At 38.7% G+C, this 24,483-nt stretch overlaps 1 protein-coding gene across 2 annotated transcripts in view; it reads left to right on the top strand.

The window, feature by feature from the left end:
• The first annotated feature begins 3,830 nt into the window (after positions 1–3,830).
• stxbp6 (syntaxin binding protein 6) overlaps positions 3,831–24,483 on the top strand; it is a 65,193-nt gene continuing 44,540 nt past the window's right edge. The window contains exons 1-2 of one of the 2 annotated variants that reach the window (XM_020713450.2): positions 3,831–4,081; positions 14,872–15,082. In XM_020713450.2, the coding sequence (XP_020569109.1) occupies positions 14,929–15,082 (154 nt within the window). In that variant the 5' untranslated portion in view covers positions 3,831–4,081; positions 14,872–14,928. The remainder of the gene's footprint in view (positions 4,082–14,871; positions 15,083–24,483) is intronic. The other variant, XM_004082197.4, reaches the window with a different exon arrangement.

The raw sequence follows: 24,483 nt of genomic DNA, 5'->3' as shown, positions 1-24,483 counted from the left end.
AAGTCGTTTGGAAATCTAATGAAATGACTTTAAAGAAGTGACGAGTGTTTTTTTGAAAGCACAGGCTGGAAGGTCAAACAGATAGTTCTCCTAATCTGACAGCTCATTGGGATGATGTTCTCAGACAGGCATTGAACTCACTGAAGAATGGGCAGCTTCAGAGAAAATACACGATATGCAAAACAGATTGGCTTGTAGACCCCCCCCCCCTATATCTGTGTGGATTCAAACTAATGAAAGATGCCACAAGATTCCAAATGTGACAAACAAAACACTGACAATGTAAAATATTTTCACTAGTGCACATAATATGGCATGGACCGAAAATGAGTTGACAAACGTATAAGGTCTGTGGCACATTTTAAACCCAAAATAGGAACTAACTAATAATAGATTTAAAATAATTTATGTCACAAATAAATTTCATGCCAGAAAATAAAAAAAAGCCAAAAGTTATGTTTAAAAAAATCCTTATTTTATACAAATATGTACAAAAACTCAGATAAAACAGCTTTTTTGTTGTTGTTGTGTGACCTTTGATGCAGCTCTGTGAGGAACACAAGAGCTTGATCGGCTTTGGTTTTTACAATGTGCGCCATTAGCAGCAAAAACCACATCAACTCCGTGTTTGTTAGTACAGCAGAGACAGGGAGGAAAACAGAAAAAGGTAAAATGAGAACATGCAAGAGAGAAGAGAGCACTGCTGCCATCTGATCCTATCGGGACAGGAGAGGAAGCCAGTGGTTGGATGGACGAGCTTTGTCACACCTCTCCGTTCCTCTACCATCAGTTTACCCTTCCTTCACTTTTTCCTGCCAGTTGGACCAGCTTGCTAAAGTCTCAACTCAGACAGGACAGATTTTTATATATTTATAATTTTGCGTGTTGTATTTGTGGCAAAATGGAGCCCACTGCAATCAAAAAACATATTTTGGTGTTTTTAATTTGTTCTTGTGGGATTTTTCTGATGAGGGAGGACATAAATAAAGAATATTAAGCCCAAAATTGTATTTCTGAGTATTTCTTTATTTGGATCGGTAAGATTTAAGAGCAAACAAATAAATGCCTTTGGAAAAAGCTTGCAGTTTCTGCAGAAACTGTCCTAGAAAATTACCCGTTTTTTTTACTTTTTAGATTAAAATAGCATCATCATAATTAAAAGGCCATTGGGCACACGTTTACCATAAAAGATGATTGGAACTAGATTTTAAAGACTTGGCTGCTAGAGGAACATATCTATGTTAGCTTTAAAACAGTGATTCGAACCTAAATTAAACAGCCAATTTAACTGGAACAGGAAAAAATGAACAGATAACTCACATTTTTTGTAAGCTTCCATTTACAATAGAAGGAGGCACATATTTATGTTACAAGAACATTAGAGTTTGCATAAAAAGATGCATTATACATCTAGTTTTCAAATATATGTATTGATGTTTCTGCAAAGTGGACGTTTGTTTAACAGTCCTTGAAATTCACAAGGATCTAGATGTACTAGAACCAGCTCCATCGGGCACTGTTTGTCCTTTACTATAAAACAATATCTGTACAAAAGTAGTCTGGCACTGACTTATCGTTGAAATGTGTTTCCAGCAGCCAGCACATCACAAACAGTCCTCTGAACCTAAAAGAGTTCACCACAATGTCTCTGGTTTTGTTGGTTCTTCACCTTTTCTTCCCTCCCCAGAGATTCCGGTCCAACAGTAACTCTTCAAACCACACCAATGAGGAAAAACACAAACTTCAGGGTGTTTCAGTCTCTGAGGTGTGTCATGATTTCTTGGGTAATCATGTAATTGAGACTGGTGTTGGCATTGGATGCATCCACTTCTGCTCCAATTTCATGACAAAACTCTGCCTCTGAATCACAAAAAGTCCCCAGCAGGAAGCAGTATGTGCCCCTCTGACCCCTTCAGCTGGTTTTTCACATGTGCACAGTCCCCTCCTTCTTTATGGCCACTGTTTTGCTTTCCGAGCACCTGGAAAAAGTGAATCATCCCGGAGAGCACTGAGGTGCAGTTCAGCTATGTTACAAAAATCTGCTTGTTGATTTTTTTTCCCTCCCCCCTTTAGATCCAGTATTTATCATAGTGAAATGTTCGAAGCTGAGCAGGGGCTCAGGTGCTCGGTGAAAAATGGTTTTCAACTCTGAATTCCTGGAATGAAACATTTCCACATGCTGCAGCAGATGGTTGAACAACTCAGCCCGCCATGGGAACACACAACAAGACATAGCGTGGAGTAACACGATCCAGACGAAGTTTAAGGAACGGCCATACGTGATTCAGAAAATGAATTTCATCTGTATATGAGCTTTTGGTCATGTTTCAGTGAATAGTAAATACACATATTTTATCGGTGGAAGAGAGTCTGATGGTAATAAATAACGTTACCAGAGCTGTTGGAATAGATTGGCTTCAAAAAGCAATAAAAAACGTGTACATTGTTTTTTAAGGAAAAGATGGAGTCCAAAAAAGATGTGTGTTGCAGCTTCAATTCTGTTTCAGTGTGTTTTTTATTTCTACTCTTGAGAGTTAGGATGATTCTATCTTAAACTCTGAACAGATATCTGGACTGTATCAGCTCACATAAAACACAAAGTGATGTGGGTGTTAAAGTCCGTCCGGAAGCAAGACACGGTGCATAAAGTCAGTCTGATCTGTCAGAGGAGGAATTTTTCTCCTGCAAAATATTTCATGGTTAAATAACTCACACTTAAACCCTTTTGTTTTATGTTCCTGTGAATTTCATAGGAGCAGAGTGCTGTTGGCTCGGCTTTAGAACCAAAAATGACAGCTGACAACTTAGTATTATTCCTCAAATTGATAAGGAATGTAAACTGTAGCATTTTGTGTGCAGAAGTTAATATTTAGTGTGTAGAAGTTAGTATTTAGTGTGCAGAAGTTAGTATTTTGTGTGCAGAAATTAGTATTTAGTGTGTAGAAGTTAGTATTTTGTGTGCAGAAATTAGTATTTAGTGTGTAGAAGTTAGTATTTAGTGTGCAGAAATTAGTATTTAGTGTGCAGAAGTTAGTATTTTGTGTGCAGAAATTAGTATTTAGTGTGTAGAAGTTAGTATTTTGTGTGCAGAAGTTAGTATTTAGTGTGCAGAAGTTAGTATTTTGTGTGCAGAAATTAGTATTTAGTGTGTAGAAGTTAGTATTTTGTGTGCAGAAATTAGTATTTAGTGTGTAGAAGTTAGTATTTAGTGTGCAGAAATTAGTATTTAGTGTGCAGAAGTTAGTATTTTGTGTGCAGAAATTAGTATTTAGTGTGTAGAAGTTAGTATTTTGTGTGCAGAAGTTAGTATTTTGTGTGCAGAAGTTAGTATTTTGTGTAAAGAAGTAAAGTATTTTGTGGCACAAAATAGTCTACTATCTTTCGCACAAAATGCTGACTTGAAAGAACAATCTTTTTGTTTTTAATGTCATGTCTGGGGCTGCGTAGCTTATCAATATGATGACAATATGATATGATGACAATGATATTGTTTGTGCATCCTAAAATAAATGGTAAAAATATTTTTTTAAGTAACTTAACAACTGCAGTCCACTGTGCAGGGCAAGAATACTGTGTTCTATCAAATTACTCAAAGGTGAACAGCATAATCCAGTTGAAATAAATGAAATGTTGTTTTAAAAAATAATACTTAAGTAAATGTTATTGGTTTCCACTCACATATAGCAATAGTTTTGCAAAGCGATTATTTTCGCAAAGATTAGAGAAATCCTCCACTGAAGGCCGAGTTTCCCTCTGCGCCTCCCGCCGTGAAGGCACCGTGGGGGTGTGACAGTGTGCGTGGATGGAGGGCGGGTTTGTGTGTCTGAGGGGAGGGGAGGGGGGTACCTGCTACTGGGCTCCTACTCACTCATACTCAGACAGACGGACCTCTCCACGGGAGAAACAAACATATCCCAAAATACAGCTGCTTAGAAACCCACCAGTCTCCCACGCGTGAAGACAGACTCCAGTGAAGAAGGAGCTGCGGAAAGAGAAGTGGGAGCAGAGACAGACAGCTGGACAAATAACACCAAGGATTTGTGGCTTCGCACGTGGACCAAAAGCTCGTCTAAACACGCCGGTGGGTAGCGTCATTCTTCACGCCTGTTTTTAAAGCTCATAAATGCACCACAGCAGCTGGGTTGATGCATTTGACCGACGCTGCTGTTGGGGACGGGCTGCGTCAACAAGCTTTCTGCCACTTTGCAGCGGAATCGGCGCGCGCTCCTGTCCCGCGTGCGGCTGCTTCACGCTGAACCCAAATGAATGCCATTTTTAGAGTTGTTTGACACAACGTTTTCTTTTCTAAAGTATTATTTAAAAAGCAAGTGCGAATTATTTTCAAACAATATTTTTTGTTCCAAAAGTGTCCGTACTAGTTACAGCTTATTTTGTGACGTCACTGTCTTCTAAAAGTAAACAAAAGGAGGGAAAAACCGCTGGGTGGACCACAAGATCCCTATTTCTAAACCGTGTGGCTGGATAGCTCCAATATTGCTCACCATTTTTGTTGCATCCCTAATGTTAGTTTGTGGGGGGGCTGTAAGTTAGTGGGAGAGCGTGTGCACAGAAGGATGATGGGAAATGGGCCATCGGTCCTGCCCATAACTCAGGGGAATTTCTAATCACAATTGAAATACCAATTTTAAAATGGAAGAAAAGATGATTGGAGTGGGAGTTGACATACAATTGTTTTGATTTAAACTATAATAAAGGCTTGTATCAATCTAAGTATTTGACCAGATTGAAGAGGTTTATGTACCAAAATTCAAAGCTTTGTTGTCATGAAGAGGATAGTTTTTCTTTATCTCCAGCTGTATTTGATCATGAATTTTCCAAAAAAGCATGTGTTTCTCTTCACTGACACCTGCATGACAGAAGTTCATATTACTTCTGAGTCTCCCTAACGACATTAATTAACCCACTCACATTGAAATATGTGTCTTCTTATGTTAGCATCAAGAGCCTAATTTGGTCTGGCAAGCCATCAAAGACCGGCTCATACTTTTCCTCATACTCGTGTGTGCAGAGGCCAACTGCTGAGCGGCGGCAGCCTCCCTCTCAACCTCGGCTCTCTCTGCCCTGAGACTAAACACATTCTTAAGTACAGACATAAAGCAGTACTTTGCTTTATTGGGTCAAATGGTGGAACAAAAGCAAAAAGCGGCTTGTCAGAACAACTGAAAAACTCAGACTAATATTTGGAGTCCCTGAAGAATCGAAAAATCCAAGGCTGTCATCACCCTGCCTGTATTACAGGAGTAATGTACCAGTACTTTATTATCCTGTTTGGGATCTATTTAGAGGCTGATTTTGTGGGGATCTGCTCTCTTTTTCTGCTTGTGTGTTCCACATATCATGCAGTTGTTCATCTTTAGCGGCTGATTTATAAAGCCCATTCACTTTACGCATTGTTTTATGTCTACAAATCCCTGCTGGGTTGATTTCTGCAGCTTTTGAGACATTTGTTTGTGAGTGCGGCGTTTTCTTTCAGCCCTTGTCACAGTTTTCTTGTCATCAATTGCTGGTCTATAGAAACAAAATCTCATTTGCAGGCAGGTCATGCCCGTGTATTGATTCATGCTTTGCCCATGGCTCCCTGCCACCCTGTATCCTTCACCATCAGCAGGGTCACTCAGAAATGAACTGCGTCCGTGTCTCTTCGTTTTCTAGGAAAACATGAAGGTCCTGCTCACTCTGCTCTTTTATTATTATATGATCTAATGCGTCTCGTCTCCATAACAGAAACTGACCTTAGAGGAGGAGCACTGTGTGTTTATCTTCTCTTGAAGGGAAGAAGCTTGCAGACAGATGAAAAACAACTGAATTAAAAGAAAGTTGCTGTCAGAATAATGAACCTATGAATGGAATGAGCCTTTCCTGTATCATGTATGTATTCTTTACATTTAAATGTTATCATTTTGCACTGAAGAAATCTATAAAAACTAATGATTTCTGTTTTTATTAGTAAGAGCTGGGTGGTGCATTGGTTATTCACACATCTGACATTTAACATGTTTGAGTTCAACCTGCCACTTAACTTTGTGCATCACCTCCATTTGCACCCCGAAAGCTGCTGCACAGATAGTACAATCTTTTAATATTTAATGAAAGCTAACTTCTGCCGTCTGCGTGTGTGTTGATGTTGAATGTGTCTCATTCAAAGTGACACTGATGAATGAGATCACTCCTGAAGATTTGCGCGCAGTGGGAGGTGTCTTCTCAAGGTCTTGAGCAGAGCAATGAGTCAACATGAAAGGCATGCACGAGAGGCTGTCCTTCCTCCATCGATGAGAGTGCTGCGCGGAGCCACATGCCTGTTTCGGCTTTAAAAATGTCTCAGAGCCCATCAAAGGCCAGCGGGAAGAGTTCGTATCAACTAGAGAGAGATTTATGTCTGATTATTATTTTTACTTCCTGAAGAAAAAATTGAAATTCCTTATATATTCAAATATTTATCAAGGAAAAAAAGGAAAACACTGAATTGGAATCTGCAATCCAGCAAAGCAATGTAAGAGGGAATCAAGTTTTATGCATACATGTGGATCTGCTAAACACTAATTTAGTATTAAAAGAAAAAGGTTAACAGTGACGACAATAGATCCATATGAACTGCTTTTTAAAGTCACACTCTGATCATTTTTTTAAAATCTATTTTTAAAGCGTTCCTAGTGTTTTTTTTATTTGGATTATGCCGTTTTTAGCCAGAATTAATGTTATATTGTAGGACATAATTTCTGCAGAGCGGCTATAGTTCGTTAAAAATAACCTTTGAGTTTTGGGAGGGACTTTTGACGTGGAGCAAACCGGCCCATTCTGTCCACCATTCACCGGTCCCAACCTAACATAACCGGTGCACAAGAATGGCAAACAATGTTGGAGCTACCCGGCCGTACAGTTTAGAGCAAGATGGCAGCTCGGACGAGGAAAGAAAAGATGTTTGTTGATCTAGTCGGGAGCTTCTGGCCCGCCCAGTGTATCTGCGATAAATAGGTTTTTTTTTTCAACCGGCAGATTTTGTCTGCTCGTGATTCACAATAATTTAAATAAAGAAATACTCAGAAATGCAATTGTATGCTTCATTTTATTTCTCCAGAGGACAAAAAAAATGTTAAAAATGTCACAAGAAAATGTTCAAAACACGATTTTCACCTAAGATGATCTTTAAATCGCAATCTAAAATTCAAAACATCCCCCACGGAGCTTCATGAAAGAAAGACATTAAATGATTTCAGAGGTGTTAGTTTTAAGGGAAAACTCAAGTTTATCTTAAAAACTACTGGGCCAGAGACTGTATAATTTAAAATGTTGATCATATTTTTGGCTAATTCCTTATTTTACAGTCGTTATTAATGTGACTCTTTCAATCTACCTAAACATCATGGCAGAAATCACTTGAGTTAACTTGGATTTTTAGTTTAGATCACATACAGAATATTGTTTCTGTGGGTCATGTTCACATATTGCATGCGCTTGTGCACCTCACGAGTGGTGAGTAGAGGAGGAGCCTTAAAGAAAATCACCAATAGAAGAGCTAACAGACCATCTAATTTGGGGCTAAATGAAACTTTTTTTTGCTATCAAAAAGCTTCCGGCAACTGCTTCAATCACAGGTGTCGAATTTTCGCCAGATGCCGGCTACTTTTGAGGCCCCTGAAGTGGGAGTATTGATTCTGGTTCATCCAGGTGATTTTTGAAGTTGACTTATGGCGTTCACCTGGACACACCTCTTGAGAGAAAACCATGACTCGAATTCAAGAAAACAAACATGTTTGGGTCATCAGAAGGTAAATGTTAAATTAGGCATTGGCACATTTTTAAATTTATAATATAAGAAAATGTAATTTTCAAGTGGATTGATATGTAGCAGTTTAGATCATTACTCAGATGGGAAAAAAATAAATCTGCTATCTGTTATATTTTAGAGAATAACTTTCTAAACTGTGGCCATACTTCAAAAATGATTAACTCCATTAAGGAAAATATAGCTGGCTATAATTTTTATACATTAAAATGTACTTTTTATCGTTTGTTTTGCAGTTTGATGAAAACAATTCATGGCGTTGCTTCATAATGAAACAAAAAAAGGTGCTCCTCCTGTCATTCCTTCATTTCATCTTTTTCTGTGGCTCAGTGGGAGCAGGAATGTGTGGCTTCTTTATAAAAAGGCTTTTTCCACTCAGCTCTCTGGAGAGCAGTAAGCACCAACTGAACATCTCACTGCACAAGCGAGAACAAAGAAAAGGAAGGAGCAGAAACACAACTCCAGCTTGAACTTTTTGCGCGTTACACAGTCCTGATTAATGGGGTGCTTTAAAAAGGGCCTTTAGTGTGAAAATGGAGTGATAAGCAGCTGTTTAATGGATGTGCATTGCTGTGGTTGTCCAAGTAGCTCCTTGGCTACAACAGTGGAACAAAGCCTTCACGCTACAAGAAGAAACCTTGTGTACGATATGGCCACTGAGTGGGATTGCCCCAGTCTCTGGTATTTCTGTGGATCACATGAGCCATGTCATGCATAGGAGATTAGTCCAGTCTGTCTTTTTAACCACACTCAACCTTTGGTTCTTGTTTATTCAGTACACAAACCACCTACAGAGGAGATGATAAAAGCAATTGTAATCATCTAATTTTAAAAAGAGTTTTCTATAATTGTTTCATTTTTTAAAGTTCTACTACAAAGACCAACTCCAATGAAATTGTATGTTTGTTTGTTTTTTTAACATGTTCTTGTGGCCCCTTCTTGATGTTGGAGGGACAAAATTAAGCTCAAAGTTGCTTTTCTGAGAATTTCTTTTTTCAAATTGTTGTGACAAAAACAAAATCACAAAATAGTGTATTTGTGATGTAAAAAATAAACTGGGTGGGCCAGAAGCTCCCTGCTCTAAACTATCAGCAACGGGGAGGGGAAGGGGGGGCGGTGTGCTCAGAGGCGAATTTCTACGACAAGGTTTTTTTATTTTATCTTAAAAGAACAAAATCACAATTAAACGCCCACCGGAAACGCTTTTTAAAACAGTTCAGTGAGAAAAGGTTTGCGGTTCGAGAAGGACAGAAAATCATTGAGGTGCAGCACTTGGAAATAACCCTGCTGTAGAAAATGTCTACCAAAACTCAGTAGGACATGCACGCACAGCTCAAAAATGGCTTCTGTGTGGTCACAGTGACTTTGTTCAAAGGCAAAAATTGAACAATCTATCCAGTTAGATTGGAGTGAAAAACAGCTCCGTTATTTGTTTTGAGGAACTTTAGATGTTTTGTTTTTTTTAATGAAGACTTAATATAAAAATTGTTAAACTGCTGACAACTGACAGAAAATGACCTGTTATACATTTTTTATGATGTCCAATAATCTTAACAGTGATCTGGCAATACGAGTGTTCCTTGATCACGGTTTTGTTGTATCCTCACTCCTCTTTTTTATTGTTTATTTTTTGAAGCTGTTCCACTAAATCAGCTATGCTTTCCTTAATGGAGAAAAAGGTACACTTTCTTTGAATTTAAAGCGCCACCAAAAGTCCACATTTTATTTGTTTTTCTCAAAATCAAAATGCCTCCAAGTCTTGAAATGAGCCTTTTTCAGTTTTGGTTTGTATGTTTCTGCATCTAAGCAGTCTAAATGCAGCGAACCTTTAAGGTTTGTGAAATCACTTCTGCAGGGAGCTTTTCAAATGAAATAGTGGGATGTGTTTGGGGACATTTTAAAGCCTCTTCAATGTAGTATAGAAATGTATTCCTTGTAAAACTTTTCCCCCTTTTTCAACCTAACACCTATAATTTCATGAAACTTCTCCAAGATTTATTGAGGCTGAACCGTGAATTGGAACAATAAGAGCTTAATGTAATCTCTGCTTTCTGTGGGGACTCTTAATTAAAATTCATAACATTTTTGGACTGCAATTATTTTCAAATCTATCACTGCTTTTAAATGTCCTGTCTGTCCCCAGCTGCAGATATATTGCAACAGTATGACAGTGAGGTTGGACTGCACAGTCATGTTTTTGTACATATTGAATGTTAATGAATGTGTGCAGTTAAGACAGTGATTAAGTTCCATAGACCATAAGGGGGTTTGAGTGTAAAAAAGCCACTGATTAGTGGTTGGATTCTGTGTTTGTGCAAAACAGCAGCGCTTTCCAGTCTCTCAGAAATGCATTTTATAATAAAGGATATCTTGCAGTAAAAGAAACATGAATGTTATGTGTACATTATTCTTTCCAGATTTCCTAAGGTTATTTATGTGACCAGCAGAACTCAGGACAATGTTTGGGCGGAAAAACAACTGTAAAGCATAGTAATGTTTTGGGGATTTGTAAAATATTTTTTTTCTATTTTATGAAGACCCCTATTCAGCTGTACAGTTCTGAGCCAGATGTGAGCTCAGACAAGGAAAACAAAAGACGTACATGGATCTATTCGTCTACAAGTGGATGCATCACTTTTTGTATCAACCAACATGATTAGATATTTTAGAGAAAACTCGAAAAATAAAAAATACAGGATTTAGATTCTGTCCTATTAAATGTGCTATAGATATATAGAAATATAATTCCTTTAACCAATGAAGGTCCTGAAGGGGTTTTATGGTTTGGTAAGTCACACAACCTGAACCTGCAATGTTCCGATCAGAGGGACTGGCACATGGATAACCAGGGTTTGCAGTGTGGGCTTTAGGCAAAGCCCTTGATGCTACCTTCTTTTTTTTTGTTTGTTTTGTTTGTTTTTTAACTTGTCCAACAGCTAAGCAGACAGATTGGAGCTGAAGGCATCTTGTGTTGGATATATATTTTATTGTTACTACACAGGGTTGTGGATTTTCTGACTCACAAGGTGTGCATTTTAATAAACCCCCTTCTGCAATTCAGGCTAAATTTTATATTAATTACATTTGTATCCTTTTTTTGTTTGACCGGATGGAAAAGAAGTGGGGATGTTTGAGACAAGGGGTAAGGGCACTGAAGAATTGGGGGGGGGGGGGAGTTAAGGAAATCTAGAGGCAAAGCGGTAGCGCTAGTGGACCCCATTGGAGTTGGTGCATGCATGCATGCAACATGCTCTCTCCAGTACAGTGTAGTAAATTCTGTGAAGAGTTTTGAATTGGATTAGTTGCTTGGATATTTTTGTCAGTTTAAATTTCTGCCCAAAAGCTTTGATCTGTGCTGCTGCTCAAGTGTGCATCCCAATTTGTTATTGGAATTGAAATATTATTATCTAGGTTGCATAACAGTTTGTATACTTTGGAGAGAGTTGTATTAAATGAGAAGTTGACTACTGGTAGTTTTAGGTAATTGTCTTTGTATTTAAACTTTTTAATAATTATAGATTTAAGTTATTGGTATTCCAAGACTTTGTTTATTCCATGTTTTGTTGAGGTTCCTGGGGTGTTATGAATCTTCTATTAATAATTAAGTGATCTAGTAGGCTGTTACTATTACTACTTTGGAAGCAGGCCTGTTTTTTAATGTTTGGCTTATAAATGGTAGATCTGACAGGTTAATCTTTCCACATAACGCCTGTTTCAAGTCCATCTATTAGTCTGTTTCTGTTTTTTTTAAACTATTTTAAGATGTATTGTAATCTATTCGCAAGAAAGTAGTTGTGCTTGATACGGATGAGTCTAATGCTTTGAGAGATTGAGAGATAATTAACTTTTGCAGAATTTTAATTTTAACCATGGCTACCTTGCCCATGAGGGACAGAGGCAGGATGGCTTAGCGGGTGAGATCGTCCTGTATGTTTTTCCAGTAATAGGGTGTAGTTTAGCTGCACCTAGATGTTTGATTTTGCCTGATTTGACTGGTATTGAGAGTGTTTGCTCTACATCAGGGGTTGGAAACAAGTTTGACACCAAGAGCTGAAATATTTAACTGTCAAAGAGCCACACCACACACTGACCTGCCAAGACGCACACACAAACACGCAATTAAAGCCATATTATTTTCCATAACACACTCCTCTCCCTACAATACAACAGCAAGTATTGTACTTGTGTTTATTTAAAGGAAAGTGTCCACCCTCAATACACACATCTAATGCAGCATAGCCAGAGTTAACACAGCGACTACCCTGGAGGTCAGATACCCCCTCCACACACACAGGCACCTCTCTCCCTATCTCACTCTTTTCTCTGCCTCTCTCTAACAAACACAACTACTCAGTGACGTGCGGTAAAGTTAATGGCTGGTGAGGCACTGACTCCTCTGAAGTCAGATTTACGATTATAAAACTGAATATTTCACTATTTATCCTACAGTAATTAACAGGTAATTATTTATAACTCATCAATATTCCTCTTTCAATGACACACCAACAAATACACAAACATCTGGACAGAGGATCCTGTCTGAGTAAATCATATTCACATAAACACATTAAATACAGGGCTGCACGGTGGCGCAGTGGTTAGCGCTCTTGCCTCACAGCAAGAAGGCCCCCGGTTCAAGTCCCGGCTGGGGGACATTAAAAACAGAACATCAATGGGGGACCTTTCTGTGAGGAGTTTGCATGTTCTCCCCGTGCATGCGTGGGTTTTCTCCGGGGTCTCCGGCTTCCTCCCACCATCCAAAAACATGCTTCATAGGTTAATTGGCAACTCTAAATTGACCATAGGTGTGAGTGCGGGAGTGAATGGGTGTGTGAGTGAGGACATTCTATCCTGCAACAAACTGGCGACTTGTTCAGGGTGTCCCCCCTGCCTTCGCCCACAAGTGGCCGGGATAGGCTCCGGCAGCCCCGTGACCCCGAAAGGGATAAAACGGTTAAGAAAATGAATGAATGAATGAATGATGAACATTAAATACATTACATTTCAGATGTGTGTAGCATACATTAAATTTTGACCTTCAGTAAAAATGTTTTACTTTTATAACTTTTCTTTTTCATTTAAAAACTAATGACTGACTTTTGCATGAAAAACTGATAATTGATGGAATATTAAAATATTCACACAAGCATGCTCAGTCAGGTGTGTTTTCCAAACTACATCCAAGAATGTTTTACCTTGCTGCAGTGATGGGATGATGATCTCAGTGGGATTACTGGCATCTCTTTTTTCTAGTAATCCTCTGCAGATCAGGTTTATCTTCAGTTGTAGCCTCTCTGAGCAGTTCCTTTACGTGAGTGTCGCTCAGAACAGACCGATGCCTTGATTTTACGTGTTTCAAGGTAATAAAAAGCGACTCGCAGACATATATTGAGCAGAACATCAACAGCAGATTGAGAGCGGTTCTTTTTACACACGGTTATTTTTCCCTTGGCACATTCCTCCAAAACGTAACAGGGCCAGCTCAGCTCAATCATCTCCGGTTTGCTCGCAGCCTCATCAGTGACAAGCGGGGATCTCAGGCAGTCAGTCTCTGCATTAGAAGGGTCGATGAGAAAAGTGATCTGCGGCCATTTCTGCTGCAGGTCCTCAAACCGCAAAGTAAAGTTTCCGTCCAGTTGCCAAAGCAGTGCCACGTTCTGCACTTTATTCATTTGGATTGCAGCCTTCTGCTGTGAGCTCCGCAAAGAAGGAAAGTGGGATGATTGCCGTTTTGTATGTGCACTTTGAAAAGCTTCAACTTGTTAATAAAGGAGACAATTTATGTCAGATCAGGAAATGACTTGCCATTCCGTTCAGTGAAAAAGTAAGAATCTTCCTATTCTTCCAGAAACGTCCTGTGTTTATCTTTATACTCTGTATTAAGCCATTTTGACCATGAGGGTAACAGTCTGCACGCACATGAAATCTTTATTTATTTTTTCCGGCATTGGGCATAACCCGCGCAAATGATTGGCGGTCACCTATGTGTCGGGGGCAGCATCAAAACACACACACTGCCAAGTTACTTTTATTATTGTTTATTATTTATTTTTAATACCCTCTGATGGATTTGAGTGTGGTTTCAGAGGGAAATAACTATAAAATGAAGCTCAACATAGAAAAACATAGTAACGACCCAGCTGGTTCGTCAGCGGGAAGAAGAGAGCCAAGCTGCGAATTAACTGGCTGTATTGGAGATCTGTCCATGCCCTATATACAGCACGACTGCAAACAGTCTGAGAGAGGGAGGAGTAAACAAAGGGGCAAATAGCATATTCTCCTCTCCGGCATCCCAAACAGCCAAACAGCATGAACTTTACATCTGCTCACAGCCCCCTCACTCATGGTGAGGAATTTTACACCCAAGATTCCCCACTTCCCATGAGTCTTAGATGCTGAAGGCAGGACTAACCCCCAGGTTGCCACAATGTAATGAGACGCAAAGAGCCGCATGCTCATTGGCCAAGAGCCGCGTGTTCGCCACCCCTGCTCTACATTATTGTTCAGTGATAATCCATCAGATTTATTTCAATTATTTGAGTAGTCTGAGATGGAGGAGAATTCATTAATAGTTGTTATTGTTTCACTGACAGTACATGAATCATTTAAATAAAGTAATATGTCATCTGCATAGATGAATTTTATGATGGCTGTATTTTGTTTTAATTCCTTTAATGCTTTTATGCTGTCTTATTGCTTCAGCCAGAGGTTCAAAAATATAGCAAAAAGAAAGGGGGTGAGTGGACAACCCTGTCTGGTTTCTCCTCCAAGAAAAAAACCTGTCAGTACCTTCTAACTATGTAGCCACGAGAGAGCCCGAGTCTGGGTCTCCCTGTGCCGGTCCCCTGCCCGGATATAATACAAGACTTTGCCAAACCAACTGTGCGAATTAGTGGAGCCTGGTTTGCTGGTGCAACCCCTGAAGGGATTTGCCAAGAGTTGAACAACAACATTGCAAAAGAACTTACTATCGCAGTCTGATCTATACATGAAACTGCAATATCATCTTTTGTTTCTGCTCACCGTAACTTTCTGTGTGCCCTGGTTTGCTCTCTCTTCTTCTCTAGGAAAGATTGTACCCCTTCATCCAAGTTGACAGCTTTTCACTCCTGCCTATACCAAAAATGAATACCAAGATAATCATCAACAAGGACCTCTTTTCTCCTCACAATGAAAGGTTGCTTGCTGTGGTACAAGTCAAGCGGAGAACGAAGAAAAAGATTCCTTTCTTGGCAACTGGTGGTCAGGGAAATTACTTGACGTATATCTGCCTCTCAGGTAAGAACACCTGAAGACTTGATTTCTTCATCTTTCAGTTGTTTTAATGTAGTCTGTCATTTCTTTTTCGTATGCTTCACAAAAGTTATCTGATCTGAATTACCAGCTTTTACATTTGGATTAAAACCTCTGTCCCCAGTGTGTTTATTCCACAGTTAGACTGCATTGTTTGTTTGGCACTCTTAAAATGCAACTAAAATTTGTTAGGAGTAAAATTTAACTGCACTTTGAAATGGACTGAATATAGACTGATTCTCTAAAATTAACATTGAGCAATAGAAATCTGTATCTGGTTAGCACACAGACAGTCTGGGTGACCACCTTTGACCCCCAATGTTTGCTGGACTAGTCAAATCTTTTGGGGAGGTTTCAGTGTTTTATCGAAGCTGGCTTGAAGAGCATCAAGGGAGCTGCAATGCGCACTCTTTAAGATGTGGCCGCTCCTGTCTACAACCCTTCATGGGCCCAGACAACTCAAAAAAAAAAACAGTACGTGTATGGGTCAAGCCCCCCCCAACCAAGCTTTATGTACTTTTATCTGGTATTTCTTTACAGATCTGTAAACAAATCCTAAACAGAATCTTTATTTTTATACTGTATGAAAGTGACATCCTGGAATCTTAAGCGTGAAAGCTCTTCTTATCAATTAATGCTGCATGGTTCCCCTTGGAAATGAGGACAAACCAGCACCTGCTGTGTTTGTGAGTGTATGCCTGAGCATGGTTCCAAAAAGGCTGCAAATGTGTTTATACCTACACATTCTGCTTTCTGTCACTTTTGAAATATGAAATGTGGTGTGCTCATCTTTTTTTTTGTGTTGAGCCACTCTATTTTTATCGTGTATGTTTTAAATTCACTCTGTTCCTACATCTCCCAGTCATATTTTAGCACGCCTATCTTCATTCTCCAGCTAATGCTGACGCTGATTAGATGCTGATGCTTTCGTCTCCTTTGCCAGTGGAATGCCATGCTGTATAAATTTACTGCTGGGCCTCAAGTCAGTCCTTATTAACTCTGTTAGATTTATGGGGAATTGAGTCATTTTCTCTCCAGAAACTGAAGTTGCATTCATTTATTTTACTTCTATTAGAACAGTAGCTGATATATTTTCATTTTAACTGATTTTGCCATAGCTATAAGATTTTGGCTCCAAAGGGGATGATTAGAAAGACCAACAGAGTTTCAGAATCCCAACTTTTTGAAGATTGAATAAACTACTAAAAGCAACTTTTAGTAGTTTAGAAATGACCTTAAGACAAGTGAGTATTTTACTGTAAACCTGATTCAAACCGAATCCTTAGTCAAGCTGCTCCACCACAAGCTTCTGTTTGTCTTCTCCCAGGTGCACACATAAGAGCTGAGCACACGTTACAAATTAACCCCAGTCTTTAGACAACAGACCTTCCAAAGGGTTCCATTTTTTTTTCTCTTTTCATGTGTAAATGAACATTACTTGATATTCACTTCTTGCAATGCCAGTCTCATTTCACTTGCAGCCTCACTCTTCTTCCCCTTTGTCCTACCATTCATTTTAAGTGACGAGACACTCTCCCTGCATGGTATCATCAAAGGAATTACTTTTCTTATATTCATTTTTTACGTTTTACATAAAAAGTAAGGAAATAATAAATACAAATACCAGAAAACAGATCGAAATAATTCCTTTTTCAGTTTAAACGTGTCCAAAAGGCTGTCGTTATTGTAGAAGTCTTCTAACAAGGCCAGATATAGGAATGGGCAAAGGACAGTGCACCCCCAAATGCTATGAATGCCCACCCTAAAACATAAACAAAAAACACGATGGCCTACAAATATCTTATAATAAAAATAAAAAACACAATAAATCCACCAAAAAAATAAAACAAATTTAAGGTGGACGTGCAGACAGGACATAAAAAGAAAAAAAGTAAAAAAAGAGAAATACTGCTCCAGAGCACAAACCAGTGTCCTGCTCGTGCTGGTCCCAAATGCAGTAATTGCAGAGGGTAGGAAGAGCATTCCTAATAAAACTTATAAGCAGGGGTGAAAGATTTTTTTCTTTTATGCTGGTGCAATAACAAAGTACATCAGCGTAAATCTTTTAAATAGCAGTAAATTCATATTAGGGGTCTAACAATTAATCGATGAATTGATTAATTCCAACCAAATTAATCTGTCTGATGCAAGTTGTTAATTGGGTGAAATCAAACTATACCATTCTAAAATCATTTCAAAATGATATAAATCAATTATATTGATATTGAAATATACCATTTGGAGTGAGGCGGTAGGTTTGTTTTACTGTAATATAAAAACGTCAAAGTACATCACAGAGACAACACACATTCTAGCAAAGAATGATCAAACCATCATAATTGTCCAATGTGTGGAAACACTTTAAATTGTGCAAAGACATGTGACCATACAGTGTGGTTCTAATAATGTTTCCTTTGGATTATTTTGATGTGGAAAAACAACAGTCGGTTAAACTTTATGAAACTAAAACGTGAATGGATTTGCTATTAATTCTTGTTTACTTGTTTGTTTGTAAACATATTTAATTTACATTTGATTATCTTGCAAGAAATATAAGGAATCTGGAAAACTCCACCTGCACTGTTCAGTACTCAGGTATTTATCTCTGAAGGCCCGTACACACCGGGACGAATTTCGCACGCGATTTTCGCCGACGGTTAACGCCTCGTGACTAAACAAAGGGCACCAATGAGAGTGTGCACACCGACGCGAAAAAACGCCACGCGTCAAAGCGTAAAAAAAAACAAACGCCTCGGGTTCATTTTTTTTTTTGCCGCGTCGCGTCAAAATCTATTCGACCAATGAGAATGGCGCTTTTGCTCACGTGTCTAGAGCTTCTGAAGTTACAGTAAAACACAACTTGGGGGCGCTCAAACACAAAACTGCCTTGCTGAGCACACATACCAGCGAAGAAGATAGACGCCGAGTTGCATCTACACAGCCGCGAAGAAATAATGACGGACATTCTAAAATATCCCCGAACCAAGCACCAGTTGGAGCAACTGGTGCTTGAAATATTCATGTTTTCTTTGTATTATTCTGACAAGCGCGTAAATACTTGCTGTCTTCTTCTGAGGGAAAAGCGAGTTTAAGAAGCGTAAAGTTGCGCAGCGCCACCTTGTGTACAGGAGTATTCTGTTTACATTAAGCGCCATCTAATGTCAGGGAATGAAATTGCATGTTCGCTCGGCTCATCGTCAGCGAAAATCGCCTGGGTGTGAACACAAAAAACGTGGCGAAAAACACTGGCGAATAACGCCTGGCGAATATTCGTCCCGGTGTGTACGGGCCTTGAGTCACACTGGTTGAAGTTTTGACCTCGATTTATTTTATGTCAGTGAATCAGATCATTCAAAATGAACAAACATCGACTATGAATTGGATGAATTATGATCTGAATCGTTGTTAAAATGAATAGTTACAACACTGAGAATAAATCTTGATCATACATGCAACCGTTGACGGGGCTTTGTGGAAAAAAATATTTCAATTGATTTAAGGATGAAAGAACTTAATAAATACAGGAAATGCACCTCCTTCTTTAACATTTTCTTCTTGTCTTCTACTAATTTCAGCTTGTACATAAATATGCTTCTTTGATTGTAAATGAATTGAGTGTCCCCACACAACAAATCAAAAGGTATTCTGTAAGTCACACATGCTTAATGTGTTTGTTTAGGGAAGTGAGAAAATTAGCAGGCAATGTGAAAAGAGAGAGGGATGGAAATCACATTTTGTAGTGATAAGACACTTGAACACCAAAGAAAGGCTGAAATGATGGGATAAAGTACTGACTGGTTCACAGTTTTAGAGGCATCAGCCAGCAGCTGCTTCTTTCTTGCATTGACACTGCTATTCTGTTGGTGCATTTTGAGAGTAGAGCCAAATAACCTTCATTAGGAAGGATTATAAAGAAGTTTCTCTTCCTGTATTATGAGAGATGTTACACAATGTCCTAACCGTCTTCTTCAGTCACGTCCCGTCTGACTGGTCATCTACTGATCTGTTTTCTAGCATTTTTAAGATTAACAGAAGAGTGGAAAACTGTTTTTGCTCACTTTTTTTGATTTTCTAAGACATGAAATTATTGTCTGACTGTTTAAAGCTTCCTGTCTCTGTACTAAAAAATCATTAGCGTGAAACCAGCCAGCACAAGCTCTTGCATGTGCCTTTTTAGATACAGAGCTACTTGTGTGTCTTTGCGTGTGCAGCATGTGTGTGACAGTCTGTACGGGGACTGTTTGTATTCAGGGGTGGGGGAAGGGCCTCTCTGACAGTCTTATGGTTACAGTAGCAGATCCTGAAGGCCCGAAGGCCTGCAGTGGCAGAGTTATGTAATTTTCCACATGTCATGGCAAGACTAAGCACACAGTTTGTGGAATTTATTAGTAAATACAACAGCTGGTTTACAAGCGGTATAAAGGTACTTGGATGAATTGTTACTGGACAGCGACAGGAATGCTTTACATGTGGTCTTTTAATTATGATTATACTATTTTTAGCCAAAAACAAAAAACAAAACTGTCGTTTTCCATGACAGTTTCTGCAGGAGTTCATTAGAAATTTGCCTCCTAGTTGCGTGCGGGACCGTTGGGGAAGAGCAACCCCACCTCTCCTTTTCGTCACCCATCCTCCTGCTAGCTTACAACCTCAACCTAACATTTCTGGTGCAACAAAAATGGCGAGCAATATTGCAGCAGTACAGTTTTGATCAGACGAGGAAAACGTACATGGATCTATTTGTTTGCAAGTGGATGTATCAGAAATGAGCAGAGCCAGCTTCTATGTCACAACTATAAGCTTTTTCCAACTGCATTTCTTTTGTCTTCTCCTGATTCAGAAGGAATTTAATAAAGAAATACTCTGAAACTTAATTTTTATCTTAACTTTCCTTGTATAATTTTCTTGTATAGTTACAGTCATGTTGTTGCGCCTGTATACAATGTGTGCGGGGTCATGGGTTGTATGTGTCTATGGAGAATAGGGGGTAGAACACAGGGGTGAGTTGGTTTTAATTAAAACATTTTCCTTTTTTTTCTTTTTTTGTTTTCTGTTTTTAATTGTAAAGCGCTTTGAGCTGCATTGCATAAATAGCGCTTTTAAAAAAATAAATAATATTGATTAATTGAGATAGATTCACAATGTCCTCCATCATCAGAAAAATGCAACAAGAACTGTTTTTTTTTTAACTAATGTTATTTTTCATTTATGAGAGGTTTGCGAAAGGATTTGGAAAATAAAATATGTGAACATATGGATGTTTTTTGCAGATGACTTTGTTACCACGGCATTCGGCGAGAGTGAATGTGAGACTTTGAATTGACTCTGTTGAATGCGTGACTGTTTGTCTTTGGCAGAGAGCTGCATTTATCATTGGGAAAGAAACAAAAAGCCTGGACGAATGCCACTTGCAGAGCAGAGCTCGTGTCAAAATAACATGTGGCTCCATAAAAACAAGGCGGCTTTGCTGACTTGGCTCTCTATTGTATGGCTTTAGGCAAAAGCTTGAAAATCAATCCTATAGTGGGAAATCAGGTTAAGAAAGGTATTATACTTGTCTTCCATCAGAAGTTCTAGCAGCAACAAATCCAAGTGATCACATTTTATTTGAAAAATATTTTTTGGTACATATTTATGATTTAATTCCGTTCGATGCGGTTAAATCAAAATGATGCTCTTTCTTAAATTGTTTTTCCTGAAAGATTTAGAGTCTGTTAACGTCTGGACTAAGTATTTAGAATTTCATTGAAAAATATGTTAAATATTTCACAATGCATGAATTTGATGTCATTAAAAAGAAAATTATAAAGATTATGTTGCTAATGTTTTGAGGAATAGTTGGATCTTTCCTGTTCATTTGTTTTTAAACTTTTACTTTATCATAATGATAAAAACACTTTACAAACAAAATTACTGGAAGTACTTTAACACTTGATTTTTGCAAGACACTTCATGCTACTACCTACCTATGTAATTACAAGGGGGCCTGATCTGGGTCGCCCTGTGGAGGTCCCCAGCCTGGAAAAATACAAGGTTGTGTAAGGAAGGGCATCCGGTGTAAAATTCTCTGCCAAACCGAATCACGGCGAATCAGTAAAAGACAAAAGGGATATGCCAAAAGATGAACAAATTCAATGGCTATTGGTTACAAACTAAAATCAAATTTTATTTGATATTTCTAGCAGAAATATTGGACTATTTTTATTTAGTTTCAAAGAAGTTCCTCATTTCATGATGGTTTTCGGATGATTTTCTTTGTTCCCACTACAGCACAGAGACATATGTTAACACTTTCACAAGAGCATCAGGGGTCTGGAGAACATAGAAGCGTGCTGGAGCTGTGCCAGAACCTCAGCTTAGGCCACGCCGGCCACTGAATTTCCTCTTTGATCACTGAGTTTCATGCGGTGCCTTTATGACTGGACCTTGGGGCGCAAACACTGGACCGCCTACAAGCGGTTTGGCAGAGAAAATGTGAGGCCAGTTTACTGAGATAAGATGCTGTGAAAGTTCACTGGTGGTAGCCCATTAGTTCAACCAGTTCTATTTTGTTTTCTGATCTTTGCAGAAAAAACAATTTTCTGCTGCCATGCTTTTGCTATTTATCTTTGGAGTAAAGTTTCTTTACTTTAGTGTTTTTACAGTTTGAAAATAAAGAAGAAATCCCCTCTTGGCCTTCTGAATCCATTCAGGGAACACGTTTTTTTTTTGCATGTGGCAACCCTGTTCATCTATGACGTTCAATGCTTACACTGTGTGGGCATTAGTGGTTGTGTTTATGCATGATGTGTTTATGCAAGCATGTTGCATTGTGGGCTGGTGCACATGTTTAATGTTTTGAGTGGGCTGCTTCATGCCTGTTGTGCACTCTGAACCCTGCTGGTGTCTCTGCTTGAAGTACATCTCTATCTTGTCAGATGAAAAGCACAAAAACGATTCGCTTCATCTGGCTAGAGTTGGTGGGAGTGATTTATGATGAAAGAATAAGATATTCTCACTCCCATTGGACTCTCTCACACACACACATACACACAATGGTGCTTAGCCTTCAGTTTAAGGGCAAGGATCTCTTTCTTACAGTAACAGAGTCCAACCTCCTTTAAAGACTCACTTTATGAAAATTGTGTTTTTGTGTCACTTTGGTATTTTTCTGATGGTAGAAGACATTTATAAAGAAATTTAAGATTAAAATTAGATTTCTGAGTATTATTTTTGTCAAACTATTGTGAATCAGGAGCAGATGAAAAAATGCAGAGTGAAAAAGATTGAATTTGTCATGCCAAAATTGCGCTGGGTGGCCTACAAGCTTCCTGCTTCGCTCTATTCCTCTCGTAGACGACTAGATCCATGTGCGTCTTCATTTTTCTCGCCCGAGCTGCATCTGGCTCATAACTTTACGGCTGGTTAGCTCCAATATTGCTCACCATTTTTGTTGCACAGCTAATGTTAGGTTGGGGAATGAGCGGCTGTAAACTAGCAGGAGAGCGCATAATCCATTGACTGTATAAAGAAAACTGGATTGAGCAGCTGTGATTTATAGAAAGGAAGCCAATTCACGTCACCATGTTGGAGCCAGAAGACAGGGTTTGGTCCGAGTCGGTCTGAGTCATTTTTTCTATGGTAATTATTGTTGCCAATCATGAATTGGCTTGTTCGATGTTTACACCTCTACCACTGAAAGTGGCCTTGGGAGAATCAAACGTTCGAGGTGGGGGCCAGCTGCAACTACATGCTTTTACTGAGGCATCTGATTGGTCAGGTTATGATACGTTGTGATAATGAAAAATATCATTAAAAAATAGGATTAACAAGAAGAAGGAATCAGAGCAAGAATTGGTTATTTATGATTGAGCAATAACTGTTTATTTCTCTGTAGATGTCTGTGGGATTTTGGCTTCTTGGAGCCAGTGGGTACTTCCTATTTGAAACGCAAGGGGGAGAGATCACTCAGTCCAGTTCTCCATATAAAGTCTATGGTGTAATCGTAAAGATCATTTATGGCTGACGGGAAGGGGGGGGGGGGGGGGGGGTAGGGTTGTTCTGCGCCAATGCACAGCAACCTTACAATTCCGAGTTGAATTTCTAATAATATACTGCCACTCTGTAGAGACTATGTCATAGTCGACCCAGGTTTTTTGATGTTGGCTAAAAATGGCATAATTGGTTGAATGCTGTATAGCATTCAACCCTTTGTTTTCCTCTTACGCAATCGTCCGCCGTTTTTCGGCACTTAACTCCTTCTACAATTTTCAACCTATTTTAACCATTCAACTATTAAACTGTTCAGCTCTTTCAGCTTATTACTGCTATGACTTTTGGTTTTTCAAATCCTTGAACTTTTTAAGATATTCCAGGATTTTCCATGATTTTTTCTCCATTGAAATACATGGAGAATTTTTCGTGCAGAAGTTCACAGTTAAACTTCTTCTACAATTTTTCACCTATTTTAACCATTCAACTATTAAAATGTTCAGCTCTTTCATCTTATTCCAGCTATGACATATTGTCCTTCAAATCCTTGAACTTTTCCAGATAGTCCCGGTTATTCCCGGATTTTCCAATATTTTTGCTCCATTGGCCACACCTTTGCTTCTTTAAACAATTGTAACTTTAACATTCTTTTGGCTAGAGACACCGTTCAAACATTGAAATGTTCACAAGGTTTTGGACTTCAATATAAGGCTCAAAATTATTATGGGATGGCAACACCACCTACAGTTTGGCGGCCATTTTTTGCCAAAATGTGAGGCAATTTTAAACTTCTTCAAACTTTCACCTATTTCAATCATTCTACTATTTCAATGTTCAACTCCTTCAGCTTATTCCTTTCAGCTATTACTTTTGGTCCTTCAAATCTTTGAACTTTTCAAGATTTTCCAGGATTTTCCAAGATTTTCGCTCCATTTAAATACATTGAGAATCCTTGAAAACCTTTGGTTCTTTCAACCATTGTAACTTCAACATGCCTTTAGCTAGAGATACCGTTCAAACGTTAAATTGATCACAAGGCTTTGGACTATAAAATAGGTTTAGAAATCATTATGGGATGTCGACACAACCTACTGTTTGGTGGCCATTTTTTGACCAAATCTGAAGCAAATATTGCATTTAACTTCATCCATGGCTGGAACTGAACATATTGAAATTCACTGGATCTGGACATATAAGGAATGTGGGCGTGGTTAGCAAACAAACTTCGTTGCTATGGACGTCCAAAGGTTTACTTTTTCTGATTTGTCTGAAACTGACGTCGATTGGTTCGTCATCCCCAGGCGACCCAAACATAAAATGGTTGCTATGGAGATAGAATTAATAGAAAAGCCGCCATTTTGAAAAAAGTGGATTTTCTATCAACTTAGACAAGTAGCTTTTACCAATATGATACT

The sequence above is a fragment of the Oryzias latipes genome, chromosome 22 (assembly GCF_002234675.1).
Source record: "Oryzias latipes chromosome 22, ASM223467v1".
Lineage (NCBI taxonomy): Eukaryota > Metazoa > Chordata > Actinopteri > Beloniformes > Adrianichthyidae > Oryzias > Oryzias latipes.
The sequence above is the reverse complement of the archived record's forward strand: the minus strand, read 5'-3'. Positions and strand labels throughout refer to the sequence as shown.